Source organism: Pristis pectinata, chromosome 2, assembly GCF_009764475.1.
Source record: "Pristis pectinata isolate sPriPec2 chromosome 2, sPriPec2.1.pri, whole genome shotgun sequence".
NCBI classification, from domain to species: domain Eukaryota; kingdom Metazoa; phylum Chordata; class Chondrichthyes; order Rhinopristiformes; family Pristidae; genus Pristis; species Pristis pectinata.
The window spans coordinates 68,827,443-68,841,414 of NC_067406.1; the positions used below are offsets into that span (position 1 = coordinate 68,827,443).

General features: G+C 37.9%; 2 protein-coding genes across 7 annotated transcripts in view; one reads left to right on the forward strand and one right to left on the reverse strand.

The window, feature by feature from the left end:
- rfc1 (replication factor C (activator 1) 1) overlaps positions 1–13,253 on the forward strand; it is a 43,674-nt gene extending 30,421 nt beyond the window's left edge. For all 5 annotated transcript variants that reach the window (XM_052032511.1, XM_052032527.1, XM_052032504.1 and 2 more), the window contains 11 exons: positions 1,310–1,424; positions 1,536–1,621; positions 2,505–2,642; positions 3,258–3,353; positions 4,019–4,117; positions 4,903–5,057; positions 6,092–6,209; positions 8,003–8,148; positions 8,666–8,879; positions 9,071–9,265; positions 10,652–13,253. In XM_052032511.1, coding sequence (XP_051888471.1) covers positions 1,310–1,424; positions 1,536–1,621; positions 2,505–2,642; positions 3,258–3,353; positions 4,019–4,117; positions 4,903–5,057; positions 6,092–6,209; positions 8,003–8,148; positions 8,666–8,879; positions 9,071–9,265; positions 10,652–10,747 — 1,458 coding nt within the window. In that variant the 3' untranslated portion in view covers positions 10,748–13,253. The remainder of the gene's footprint in view (positions 1–1,309; positions 1,425–1,535; positions 1,622–2,504; positions 2,643–3,257; positions 3,354–4,018; positions 4,118–4,902; positions 5,058–6,091; positions 6,210–8,002; positions 8,149–8,665; positions 8,880–9,070; positions 9,266–10,651) is intronic.
- The window catches only part of wdr19 (WD repeat domain 19), an 89,141-nt gene continuing 77,133 nt past the window's right edge, over positions 1,965–13,972 (reverse strand). Inside the window, exon 37 of one of the 2 annotated variants that reach the window (XM_052032482.1) lies at positions 1,965–2,457. The gene's annotated coding sequence lies outside the window, so the exon portion shown is untranslated. Of the gene's footprint in view, positions 2,458–11,689; positions 11,806–13,972 lie in introns of those variants that run through there. The other variant, XM_052032489.1, reaches the window with a different exon arrangement.

Below are 13,972 nucleotides of genomic sequence, written 5' to 3' on the forward strand. Positions count from 1 at the left end.
CTCTTCGGCCAATTGATGCAATTATACCAGAATAACACATTTATGTTCTCTTGATTATAGAATAATGTTTCTTTAATATTAGTACTGGGGGGTGGGGGAATCATCTGTTTAAGAGACTTTTGTGGAAATCTTCAGACCATAGCTGCTTCTGTTTCTACTGTACTGCACAAGACTGCATTTCAGGCTAATTTTCTCCATTTCTGCTCTGTACCTTTTTAACCCTATAAGCTGCTGTATGAGATGTCTCTTTCTAGTTTAAGTCATTGTTCGTTCCACTTTTGATAGGAGGAATTGACCTATTGCTCCTCTCTGCACTGCCTGTGAAGCCTAGCTGGCTCTCCTGTTTATGGGGTCAAAAATGTATCCAGTACTCCAGGTTTGACTTAGTCAGGGTACAGTATCTTTCTGTGCATTACTTAAAATTTGATCTGCTGAATACATCATAATCTTTAACTTTCCTGGAGACTTTCATCTTTACCAATCTCAAGTCTCTTTGGGGAGGGGTGGGGGAATCTTTTGATAACTGAAGTGCTGGATATTGTGAAGGACTTGTTTCTCAGGTGAGATTTGTTTGCAGACTGTTGATAATTTTGGTTGCATAGGATAATGTTTTTAGATGTTAAATCATTAAATGTATAAATCTAAAGACTAATACCAACCAGGTGAAAATTGACATAAATACATTTCTCTTCATCTTTTAACTCGATTGTTGAAATATACAGATAGGCAAGGGCAGAGTGTGGTAGACCAGTGAAGTTTCTTCATTGAAATAGCTTGCCAGTGCTCCTGTTTGGGGAAAAGTAGCCTGTTGAATGAGGTACCAGAGTCTGTTGGATCTTGCCACAGCAAGTAGTTTGTATTTTAAGAGGTGAACTTTGTGCAGTTTAAACAATAATTTGTATGTGCATTCCATCTTTAATGCAATAAAAGTCCCAAGTTACTCCACAGACAAAATTCGACACAAAACCATGAGATACAAAGGCCAAAAGCTTAGACAGAAAGGTAGGTTTTAGTTACAAATTAAAAAGGAAATAGGCTGGGGAGGAAATTCAACAGGATGGGGCTGTGGGAACTTGATAGTAGAGGAACTAAATTTGGGGCTAATCAAGAGCTCTGGTTGGGAACAGTGGAGAGATTGGAGTTCTGATGAATTAACATTTTGAGTAAATGATCATTCTCAGTTTCTGTATGTCCTTTTAGAGCATTTTAGCACTTTTTATTCTTTCTACTTTCTGTTTTTCAACACGGTGTGCCCCTTTATCAGGGTTTATTCTTAAACTGATGAATTGCAATTGTCTTTATCTGGAAGGAACTGGGATACAACTACGTTGAACTCAATGCCAGTGACACTCGTAGCAAGAACACGTTGAAAGAAGTGATAGCGGAATCACTGAACAACACCAGCATCAAAGGCTTCTGCTCGGGTATGTACTTATGTATCAGGTTTCTGATCAGGACTTGCTAAGATGCCGTTGGCCCTGTTTCACAAATGGTTAGGAAGGTTTCTCTACTAGCTCGACTGTTTTTCATTTCAGGAACTTCATCGTTAAGTACCAAACATTTACTAATCATGGATGAGGTGGATGGGATGGCTGGAAATGAGGACAGGGGAGGAATACAGGTAACAGAGTTGAGTCATTTGATGAAGAGGTTTGTTCACTTAAATAATGTTCAGCCAGAGATCTCTTTAAAATACTGCAGTTTACTTGAGAATGGTGGATTCTTTTGATTATTGTACTTGCAGTGTTTCTAACAATGCATTGCGAGTATTTAGTGATATGTTACTAATTCCTGGCAGTAAAGTAGAAATTGCTGTTGAATATCATTGCTTTCAAATTTACAGATTGACTGCAAATAAAAAAGGCAAATTTCTGTTGGTGTTTTGTGCTTGGGGTAAAAGACCCAATTGTCTTTTGAGTCTTCAGTTTGTACAGCATAACTACAATGCCTTGTCCATCACGATATATACTCCCCACCCTAAAGCCACGTATGTGGTCTTCAGGAAGAGGCAAGCACAAAATACAACTCAACCTGGAAAGTTTCTGTTCTAGTTGCATGTTGGAGACATGATTACATAATCTCTTTTGGGATGTGTGGATCTAGGTGGAAGTAGGGTGAGGACACCTTAGTTGATGAAATGCGCACAATCCAGGCAAGGTTGGGTCGGGAGAGGATGGTGGTGGATAAAAGTGGAATCCGAGAATTGAAGATGCATTGGGAAAAATTAGTTGGGGAAAACTCCTTTCTTGTATCATGACTGTGGAAATAAAACTTGGCTTTTTAGCTTCTTTTCACCTGTTATTTTAAGCCTGGATCCTTGTCACTGGAACAAAGATAATAGGTTGTAATTTAAGTGTGATATCCCTTGATTCTCCATCTGTATCATTTCTGACAGTGGTAATTTCCTTTTTCTTGGTCTTATCACACCAGCAGGTAGGTTGAGGTAGTTTCAACTATCTGAAAGGAAAATTGTGAGATGCTGAATGTATTCTGTTTTGTTTCAGGAGCTGATTTCTCTCATTAAGCAGACCAAGGTTCCCATAATCTGTATGTGTAATGATCGCAACCATCCCAAGATCCGGTCGTTAGCAAATTACTGTTTTGATCTCCGCTTCCAGCGGCCTCGAGTGGAGCAAATCAAGGTTAGGCTTGAATAATTTTGTCTATTTAATCATCTGATCCTTGTTGAGCTGCTGTGGCTTCCTCCTTGTTTTGAATTTGTGCATGAGTCACTCCCCCATGAAGGTAGTAACTAATACTAGTACGCTGTTTAGCTACCCAAGTGTTGAGCCTAAATTATACCCCCGTGTCCTGTAGTTCCCCTGCACCTCCCTCAAATACCTGAGTTTTTTACTCCCATCTGCCGTGTTTGTAGAAAGACTAGATACTTTCACACCTTGCCAAATAGTTAAAATTCTTGTTCTTTGAACAGTTGGAGCCTGGCTGCTTTAACACTTGCACTATTGAACTGCTGATTTTTGTTTATAGATTTTCTTTTCTGTTAATGCACTTAGGGCAAGTTTGTGATGGGTTTTAAAAAAAACAAAATGAAGAGAATATTTTGGAAAGTACAGCAAATTTGCATCCTTTTCACATGGGAACAAAGGCAGCCTTTTGCAGAAATTACTTTAAACTATCATTATCCACAAACACACCAATGAACAGCATTGAAAGGAATGCTAATGTTATAGTTGGCACCAACCCTATAGAAACATTGATGCTCAATGACTTCTTTAAGCCTATTTCTCTCTCTTCAGGGTGCAATGATGACTGTTGCTTTTAAAGAAGGTTTGAAGATTCCTCCTCCAGCTATGAATGAAATTATACTTGCAGCCAGTCAAGATATCAGACAGGTTAGTGACTGCAAAGTGAATGGCGGCATTTACATTCTGCAAACTCTCCCACAGAACATCCCAACAAGGTGTTTTCTGTGTTATTGCCGACTGTGGTGATAAAAGTACAGAACTGTCCACTTGCAATTATTTCCTCATAACCTGGATAATTATAAGCACTTTATACCAGTGCGATATTAAACTTAAGAACACTAATTGCTGCTGTTGAATCTCTTGTAAGTTTACAGAACTTAGAGGTTTTAGCTGAGGAAAGATTGGATAGAATGGTGGGGGTTGTTTTTTTGGATCAGATAGTGAAGATTTAGTTGCAATGTTTAAAATTAAGGGAACTGAAGAATGGATAGGAAGGATCTATTTTCCATTTAGCAGAGGCAAGTAATAAGGGAGTTTAACTTATAAGTAATTTGTAGAAAGTGAAGAGCTGAGGATAATTATTATCTCCTTCTCGCCCAGCGATGGGTATAGGTTTGGAACACATTGCCTGACAGGATGGTAAGTTGCAAATCATCATCGCATTTAAAAAGTACTTAAAGTACTTGGGGGGGGGGGGGTGTCCAAATACTCAGAGTTGGGCTGGATATTTTTTTTAGCTGGCATAGGCTCCTTCATGCCCTGTAGATTTCCATAAACTTCTGAAGCCTTGTTATTTCTCATGCATTTTCTAGATCCTGCATAATCTCAGTATGTGGTGTGCAGAAAACAAGACTCTGACGTACGATCAGGCGAAAGACAATGGCAAGAAGACCAAGAAAGACATTAAACTGGTGTGCTCTTTATTTAAACAATGATTTATTGCTGAATATATTGTAAGAATAGAAATAATATGCAAATGATTTGTACAGTTTTCAAATTCCCTACAAAATGTATGACTTTGTGTACCAGCACTTATTGATTTGTTCTTGGTGTAATTTTGTATTTTTAGTTAATTTTCTGGTTGTTTTGGGATGTTAGTTCAGGAATTTGAAGCACATTCCCATATTGAATATCCAGTAATATTAAGTTTTACTGGGGGGGGTGGGGAGGAGAAGGAAAATCACATGCAGGCCATCCCCAAGTAATGAGCTGGTTCTGTTTTTACAGATGTCCATAAGTAAACTTCATCCATGAGTCAGAACATGCAGGAAAATCGCTTGGTATGGTAACCATACCTCCACAGTATTGTACTGAAGGGCATCAAAAGCTCATAAGACTTAAGAAAGAAAAATTACTAAGAAGGTGGGGGCATGGGGGAGAGAGAAGAAACTAGTTCTCCCATTTGTAGAAATGAACATGTACATCCATTGGACTTCTGAATTTAATAATATTGTGGGAGCTTGTTCGTGTGTATGGGTGTCAATAAGTTGGGTGTTTGTAACCTAGGGCCACCCTGTGCTTAACCTTGCACAATAATGTGCTATATTAATGTTTCTGGCAATCCTGTGACTATTTCGACCGAGGTGTAGATCTTAGAATAGTGAAAAGGTTTTTTTTTAACCATCAGATAAGTGCACTAATTTACACACAAAACATGGGTAATAATGATTACAAAAACTCAGCTTCCTAATTTCAGGGTCCCTTTGATGTTGTGAGGAAAGTGTTTTCTGCTGGAGAGGAAACGGCCTCCATGAGTTTGATAGACAAGTCAGACCTCTTCTTCCACGATTACTCACTTTCACCACTTTTTGTTCAAGAAAACTACCTGCATGTGAAGCCAGCAGCCTCTGGGTAAGTAGTAGATCGATCTTTTTCAGGTTGCTTTGCATCTCAGTTATACTTGCCATATTTTGAACTGAAATGATTTTGTTGAAAAATTTGAAATCTGGTTGCAAGTCTGTTTGTATTTTTGATCTGGTGTTGCCATTATTGGTTGATAACGAAATGCTGAAATGACTTGAGGCGAACTAGCTCATTGTGGGTTTAATACGATTACCAGTTGATCGAAAATAAATTTGGTAACGGGGCCTCTTAATTGCTACCAGAGGCTGAAACCACACTCATTCAGCAGCCGACAAGCAGAGTGTTGCAAAGGATAGTTTTGTAAGAACCTCTGCTCAGGAGTGTGCATAGCCTAATTTTAAGTTGTTACCAATATACATTTTTATAAGGTGTGTGGCTATAGCTGGTCCTCAAGTGACTTTGTCCTCATAACTATGGTGAAAATATTTAGGCAAAGTTGTGATAATTTTATATATCACTAATGTATTTGCGCAGTATAAATTTTTTTTCTATGGTGTCATTATCTCACCCAATTCAAGAAGGGACAAGAATACAACTGTAGTGTTACAAATAGGAATTTTCTGCAGCATTGTGACATCAGGTGTGGGGTAATAGCTAAATATTAATGTGTGACTGAAATTTTGGCTTTTGATAAATGTACTAATTTTTAAAAATTGTATGTTTGAACAGAATGAAATAGAAATTTCAAAGCTGACATTCAGCATTGAAGCCTGATACTTTTGTGTCTTGACACTCATCCTATTATTTGGATGACTGCTTAATTCTGGTGAACGTTTCATCAACCAAAAATGTTCATTTTCTCTTGACAGATGCTGCCTTTCCTGCTGAGCTTTGTTTTATTTCAAAATTTTGTTTTTTTTTTGGTCATTTTAAGTTTTTCTTTATTTCAAATTCCCTTTTGTAAACTGATGATCTGCCTGTTCACTGTCTTTCCCTGGTATCTTGTTCTCTCATACCTATGGAGTGTAGTTTTTGAACCCCTTGCACTTGTAGTGATTGGTTGTGCTGTTCTTGCATTTTAGATCAAACCTCAAGAAGCATTTAATGCTGTTGAGTAAGACAGCAGATAGTATCTGTGATGGAGACCACGTTGATAAACAGATCCGCTCTCATCAGGCTTGGAATCTGCTTCCTACTCAGGTCAGTGGTGCTGTCGGGTGTTGTCTGCTGAGTAGAAAGGCATTATTTCTGTTCTTACATACTATTCACACTTCCCAATAACTGCCCCTCTTGAACAGCAGACAATCTGCTGGAGAGAGAGCCTTTGGCAGCACCATTGCTATTTCTTTATCTGTTTTTTCGAAGCTGCTTTAAAAAAGTATCCTCTAATAGTTTTGTCATTTACATTTTGAATACAAAATTGTATCTTCACTTCAAGGAATATATCTATTTGACTGTAGACTTTTTTTTGGTGCAATGGCCTTGGATAAGTTGCACACATGGTATTTTAGTTGCTTTGATCATTTTGTACTTGGAACCAAAGAATGTTATGTTACAGAAAAAGCAACTTTGACCCATTGTACTATTTGAAAGCAATATCTGCTTCATTTTCTGCTGACTGCTCCTGCATGCTTTCTACTTTTTCAGATATTAATCTATTTGCCCTTTAAGAATGTTACTGTTACCCTTTTTTATTTAGCTAGTCATTCATGGGTTTAAAATAAAATCTCTTGACCTGTCTTCATTTGTTTATCTTATCTGCTTAATAGACTTAATCAACAAAATTGGTTTCTTAACTCCCTCATTAAAACAACGTAAACATTTCAGCAACTAGATCAGTATTCTTAGTCTTTGTTCTGATGGAGATTCTGCTTTTCTGTTACATGTAAAGGCCATGATTATCTAATGTTTTCTTGGGGAAGAAATTTATCATGGAATTTGTATTCCTAAATTATCCAAAACTAGATGCTGTAAACTAACTTCAATGCAATTACTGTTCTTTACAGACTTATAATTACTTCTGTAATGGTATAAGCTTCTATGTACAGAGTTCAAACTTTTTACATTTTAGCAACTACTTTTCTTTGCCACCAGTCATAATATCTGTACCTCGACCTGTGTGTCATTTGTAAAATTGACTCTGCCTTGAAGTCACTTCAAGCACCACTTCCCAACAGCTTGAAAACCCAATACTTGCTATTCTAACTAATTTTAGAACATAAGAAATAGAAGTGAGAATAGGCCATTGGCCTCTTATGCCTGCTCTGACATTCAATGAGTTTATGGCTGACCTCAGTAACATTTTCCTGCATTAACATTATAATTGTTACACGTGCAGAAATTTTGATACCACAGGTATACGAGACAAAATGAAGCAGATATACCTGCTGCCTATATGTGGTGTTATTTTCATCTTCAGCCTTGTTAGTAGTACCTTGGCTCCAAGGCAGAATCTTCTGTTCAGGTCCCATTTCAAAGATGAGCACAGAAATCTAGGTGGCTGCTCCCGTGAAGGATCTAATGAAATATTAGGCCAGCACTAACCTCCAAGAACCTGGCCAGGATAAACAACCTACTAAAGAATGAAATAGATAATTGCTCGTTGAAAGATTACTTGTGAATTTGAACATGGGTTTTTAAGGAAATGTTTTGTGATGTGCTCCATGCCTCTGAATATATTTTTGGTTAATATTTATAAGTAGTTTGATGCTCATCTCTGCCTTGCATCAGGCTCAGCCTGTGAGGGTTACAAATTCTAGAGGGAACAAAATATGATAAAGGAACATGGAAGAAATGTCTTTCTATCTTGCTGTAGTCGCTGGTGGGTTTGGAAAATGCCCCAGGGAAAGTCTAATCACTGCGTTCCAGACCTCCTGGGAGTGGTATTTGTTGAAACAGAGAATTGGCGGGGTCCATGGCGAGAATTAATAGTGAATGTACAAATGTCTAAATAAATTTCCAGAGCAGAGTATTGAAATCTTGTTGTTTTTCAGGCAATATATGCAAGTGTGATTCCTGGTGAATTGATGAGAGGTTACATGTCACAATTTCCAACTTTCCCAAGTTGGTTGGGAAAATTTTCATCCACTGGCAAGCATGATCGTATTGTCCAGGAACTTACCAGGCACATGTGCCTAAGGTAGGTGGAGATATGATTTCGTATTAAGTGACTGCTCTGCTGAAATGTTTACACTGTTTTGTTTTAAACAAAAGTACAAAGGGTCTCATTGTAAGAATCTAGCAGCAGCTAAGTGGATTGAGATGGTCCGTGGTCAGTCAAGTAAACTGAACTACTTGAGGTTGTAGTACCTTGGTCCTTCACACTATGGGAATAGGTGAGCCCGGAGGGTTTTAATTGGTGTTAATGAGCTGCGATGTATGGACATTGGATCTGAATAGATCTATTTGTACTGCTTCCATGAAGAGATGTCCTGTAGTACTTGGTCTGAGCTATCATGTGTATTAGTAGCTTCAGGAAGGTACCAGCTGATGCTGCACTGATGTAACCCAGTGTTGCCTCATTGCTTTGAGTGAGGCAAGTATACAGCTTCTAGCAGTATGTTATTTGGCTCCATATCCTGTGGTGGCTTGTGATTTGTATTTGTTGAAGTTTATTCCAAGCTCTCACATCTGTACTTTTTATTCTGATTTAAAAGGACACACGCCAGCAAGCGGGCAGTGAACTTGGATTACCTTCCTTATCTGCGGGATACACTGGTGCGGCCTCTCTCACTTCAGGGAGCGAATGGTGTTCAAGAGGCTGTTGAAACCATGGATGCGTATTATCTGATGAAGGAGGATGTGGACTGTATCATGGAGATTAGCAGCTGGGGAGGTCGGCCTGATCCATTCTCCAAACTAGACCCTAAGGTAACCCAGGCCCACTTCTGCAGAATACATTGACCACATCTTTTTCTAGTGGGATTAAATTAGCTTGTTCCAGGTCTAGGAAAACTTGTAGGTTGAATATGCTATGGTAGATATAATGGCTTGTGGAAACTTTAATCGGTCTAAATTACTAGAAGCACTTCAATTCTGTTTTCCCCCTCAACATCTATTAGGTGAAAGCTGCATTTACTCGCACCTATAACAAAGAGACGCACTTGACTCCGTATGCCCTGCAAGCTATAAAGAAGTTGAAACATGGAAGTGGTGCTGGATCATCTCTAGACTCTGAGCTTAATGATGACTTGCAGACAGAGGACATACAAGTGGATGAAGCTGAGGATAACTTGGAATTGGATGGAATGATTAAGGTAGGAACCTTTTCACTTTGAATGCTTTTCATAAGTAATCTAGATACTGGACACCTTACTGGGACTGCTTGATATTTGCCATGGAGGAACAAAAAGAAATTGCTCTGCAAAGGAAGATTGATGTTCAGGAGTTGGGACATAGGATGGTAATGCAAGTCCAAATAAAAGATGGCACTTTTGCTCCCTATCTAGCTTTAATAAAAACCAAATGATTAACTTTTTCTGGTAATAGGTGATTGGATTATAATAACAGATGGGATTAAATGAATTGTGGATCACATCTGAAAATCAAATACAACTGTAGATGCTGGAAATCTGAAGTAAAAACAGAAAATGTTGGAAATGCTCAGCAGGTCAGGCAACATCTGTGGAAACAGATTCCTCGTCAAAACTCTAAAGGAGGGAAAACAAATCGGGTTTCAGTACTATCTCAGGTAGGTGAGGGATGGTTAGAACAGAGGAAATATCGCTGATGAGACGAGCAAATGGGTTGCTGTGGAAATTAGAAACCATTAGCAAAGCTGTGGGATGTGCCCAGCAGGTCAGACTATACTAATGGAGAAAGAAACACTGAGCTAAAATGATGACTAGTAGAAATGGATGGTTCTGATGCAGAAAGAAAGCAAGTTACTCAAAACTCAATCTGGAAGTCTGCAACATTCCCAGATGGAAGGTGGGGTGGGTTTCCTCAAGTTTGCATTGGGCCTCGTTGTTACAATGCAGGAGGTTACAAACCGGCCACAGCAGGAATGGGATGCGGGAATTAAAGTGGCCACTTTGGCCTTCCCACATCCAGTAGTAATACTGGCATTTTGTCTCATCCCTCACTGTTAATTTGAGCCTGGTCATCTTGGCAATAGAAAATGCAAGTTGCTGAATGTAACCAGTGGATGTTGAAGGCCTGCTCCATTGGTACAGGACCCATGGAATATAAAACCACAAAGCCTGGGAAGAAGTTGCATATTATCCCAAGTAAGGTTTATGTATTAATCCTAAAGAGTCACATGGGCTAATTATTCAATGAATATAATTGGATTGATAGCATTTGGCAGGATGATAACACTTGGTCAATGTGCAATTTTAATTTGTTTCATAAAGATTGAGAACTTGGGGTTTAAAATAGTGTACGGGAGAGATGTGGTCTGGAGGGCAACTAGCTAGGGTTAAAACAACGGGAATGGATGGATATTCTACACCTGTTATTTTTGAAAATGAGGAATACTGTACAGAATGCACCTTGCATAAATCTAGGAGATGACTAGAGATTATGATTGAGTTAATTGCATAAGGTCAATGGAAGAAGTAGGTTTGGGGGAACTGTATCAGCTTGTATGTTTTTTTTAAGATCTATGTAATTAAGATTCCTTGAACTGTTTTTCTTTGTAGCCAAAGAAGTCTAAAGCATCAAAGAGCAGAACAGAAGAGAAATTGCCACAGCAAAAAGGAAGAAAGGATAAGGGGAAGCAAAAGGCAACAAAGTGATTTTTGTCTGGAGAGAGTGGTTTGGTTTTCACTGGCTGCAGGTCTGCTGATGGACTGTAGAGACCAGGCTTAATACCTGGTGCTTGATATGATTTATTTCAGAGTATGGTTTTCTTTTGAATTCTTAAAGCAAAATTATTTACAATCTTTACTCTTGAAGTAAAGGTGTATGTATTTTTCTGTATATATGCAATACAAAACTATCCTTTTTAGGTATTTTTGAAACTGTACATTAACAAAATGTGGCATGGGTTTTTGTTTTCGAATAAATAATTTTTGCAGTGTCATCTGCATCAGGAAGACGAGCCCTGTGTTACTTCCTTTGCAGACCTAACTGGAAGCTGTTTAGACAACTGGAGGATTAGCTGGACTATTCCCTGTAAAGGCCTATCAGAATCTGTAGAAACATTGTCATTGTTTTAGTTGTGGCCTTGCAAGGGAGTTTGGCCCTCTGTTCCAGAGCAACAGCAGTGTGGTGAAGTCATGATGGTAGTCTTGTGTGTATTGTCCCTTAAGCCACAAATTATTCAAATTCACAGTTTTGCACTTTATATTCGAGAATTTTAACTAGCTTTGTCTCATAGGGGAAAAGAAAAAGCTATGTCATGCTTTCATTAGATTGAAGCTGTTAACTTGGTAAGAGCTCTTAGTTTGGTTTGTTTTTGACCAATTGTGTGATTTTTTTTTCTCTCTGCTTGGAGTTTAATTTGGACACTGCTATCTAATATCAACCACGTGGTTCACAAAGTACATATAGCTTGGTATGAGCAAAGAAGCTTATTGATCAGGTAGACTTAGTTTCATGTCATATTTCTGTAGTGTTTAAACATCTGGTCTTATCAGATTGTGCGGGTCTTGTGCAGAAACTGACTTTATTTTGCTTTTTCTTTGATCATTTGAAAGTGTCAGCAAGTTGAGGGACATCCCTCAAAAGATTTGGTCCTTTACCTGAAGGTGTCGTTGAAGTTTGGCAATCCAAAAGATTTTGTACTCATTGATTGCTGATAATGGCAGGTATTTTCAAGCTTGTTTTCAACTTTCATTAGAAGGCCAAGCTCCTGTATTGACCAATAAAGGCTGTTGAGTTCATAAGTGGACAGCAGTATGGTGCAATCCTACCTCCTGTTGCTTTCAAGCCATAAGATTCATTTCCTGTTAGACTTGCAGAGGAGGAATTGCTGGTGTTTACTGCTTCAGCTCTGCTAACTTGGACCATCCCTGTGATTTTTGTATTTTTTTTTAAAAAAAAAGTAACCATCTGAATTTTCTTAATGTATCTATAAAGGATCCAGCTTGACAGAAATGAATATATTTTAGCCAAGAAACAATCTCTTCCAAAGTTGGGTAAATTTCACCTCCTGGGCTATGCAGTTGAAATCCTGTGACAAATGTTAATATGATAAAGTATGATTTGCATTTAATTAATGCTTAAATTCTGTACATATAATTCAAATTATTTTAATAGCACATAAATAGTTAATGCATCGTGTGCAGTTTGTTGAGCAGGGGTGCTTCCTTTCATTAGAACTTTCAGCATGCATTGGAGGTGGCACGGGATCTAGGATTAATCTTATCTGGAGAATGTTATCTGTGAATCCATAAACCAATATCTTGACTGTTGCTGGCATGAGTGGAAAATTCTATTTTAAAATGGCTGAAAGGTTGATTTGTTGCTGGTACTATGCAGTGTGACTGTAATTGGAAGAATGAGGAAAATAATTCCTGTGGAAGATCTTGTGTTTAAATTTGATAAACTGAATGCAAAAGTTAAAAATGGTTCATTTAAAAGGTAGCCACGCAGTAGCTGCTACTGAGGGGAGCATTATGATCATTAAGAAAATTGGGTACACTAACCAGAGAACACTTTCAGTGTGTATGTACAATGTTTAGAGGGGTTTTGAGTATTAGTCTTGTAGAACTTGGCTTGTTAAGAGATTCCAGTGTGTAAAATACCCACCATGCCTAAACATTAATCAAGATTACATAAAAAATGCAAATAAAAAATGTTTGAGTTTTATATTTAAAAATGGGCAAGATTGCTTAAGTAACATTCAAGCAGAAATCTGAAGTTTCTTTGAAGGGCACATAACTTTGAAGTTTAAAATTGTTGCAAAGTAAAACAATCCATAGAAATTCTATACTAAGTTTATTAAAAGGCTATTTTGTGTAAAGGTGCTTTAATTCAATTTGTATTTGCAAGCAGAAATGTCTTCCTATCTACACTTTGTTTTCTTGTAAATCATTTTATTGGCGGCACCTTGTAAACCATTTTGCTTTGATGCTTGGATGGAATAGTACTGAATTCCAAATGTGGTCTAACCAAGGTTATGTTTGTCTTACTGGACTTCACTTCATTTTAAGGAAATACTTGAGTTCATTTCAATGAGGAATTAATTTTTCTTCCCCCCCCCCCCCAAAAAAAAATCAATATTGTTACCATTACGTAATTTGTTTGTATCTTGATCCCTTTGCTGTTTTACCCCTATTTAAACATCTTACTTTGCAAGGAGTGTGACTTGAAATGTGTGACTATGTTGTTACTTAGTAATGAGTTTCATTTGCCTGTTCCAAACCTCCTCTTTGAACGTATTTTTGATGTCAGTGGTGAACGATAATGTTCCAAGAGTTGATCCCTGTGGAACACCACTTCCCACCAGTTTTAAATTCCGTAGACTGCTCTTTCTATTTCACTACCTGTTCTTTGCCTTCTGTGTTCTTGAGTTTTAACCACAAGTCCAAATCACAGTACGTTCTTGAAGGACTTTTGGAAATCCAACCATTATTCTTAGTTTCCCTAATCCATTCTCACTGTTGTTTCAAAGAATTTGCTGTAGTAGCCATCAACCACATAAGTAGACTTTGCAGTCTGTTATTTTTAGCTTTTGGATTTTGTGCCTTTTTGTCCTCCCAAGGTTTCCATTGCTGAAATCTTTTATAGTGAACTGGACTTGTATTAACTTCCAAGATTCGCATTGGCCATATCCCAGATGTTGGAACAAATTGATTTTTTATATATATATATATATGTGTGTGTATATATATAATGTATATATATATAACATACATAACTGCTGTGGCTATCTTTAAATGCATTCAAGGTGGGCTTTTGGATCAGTCCTCCATCAGTTGTGAAAAATCTTCAGCAGAAATGGTGCAAGATCAGCAAACATTCCAGCATCCTAATTTGAGTAACCACCGACCCTTGAAATTTAGTGGCACTGGCAT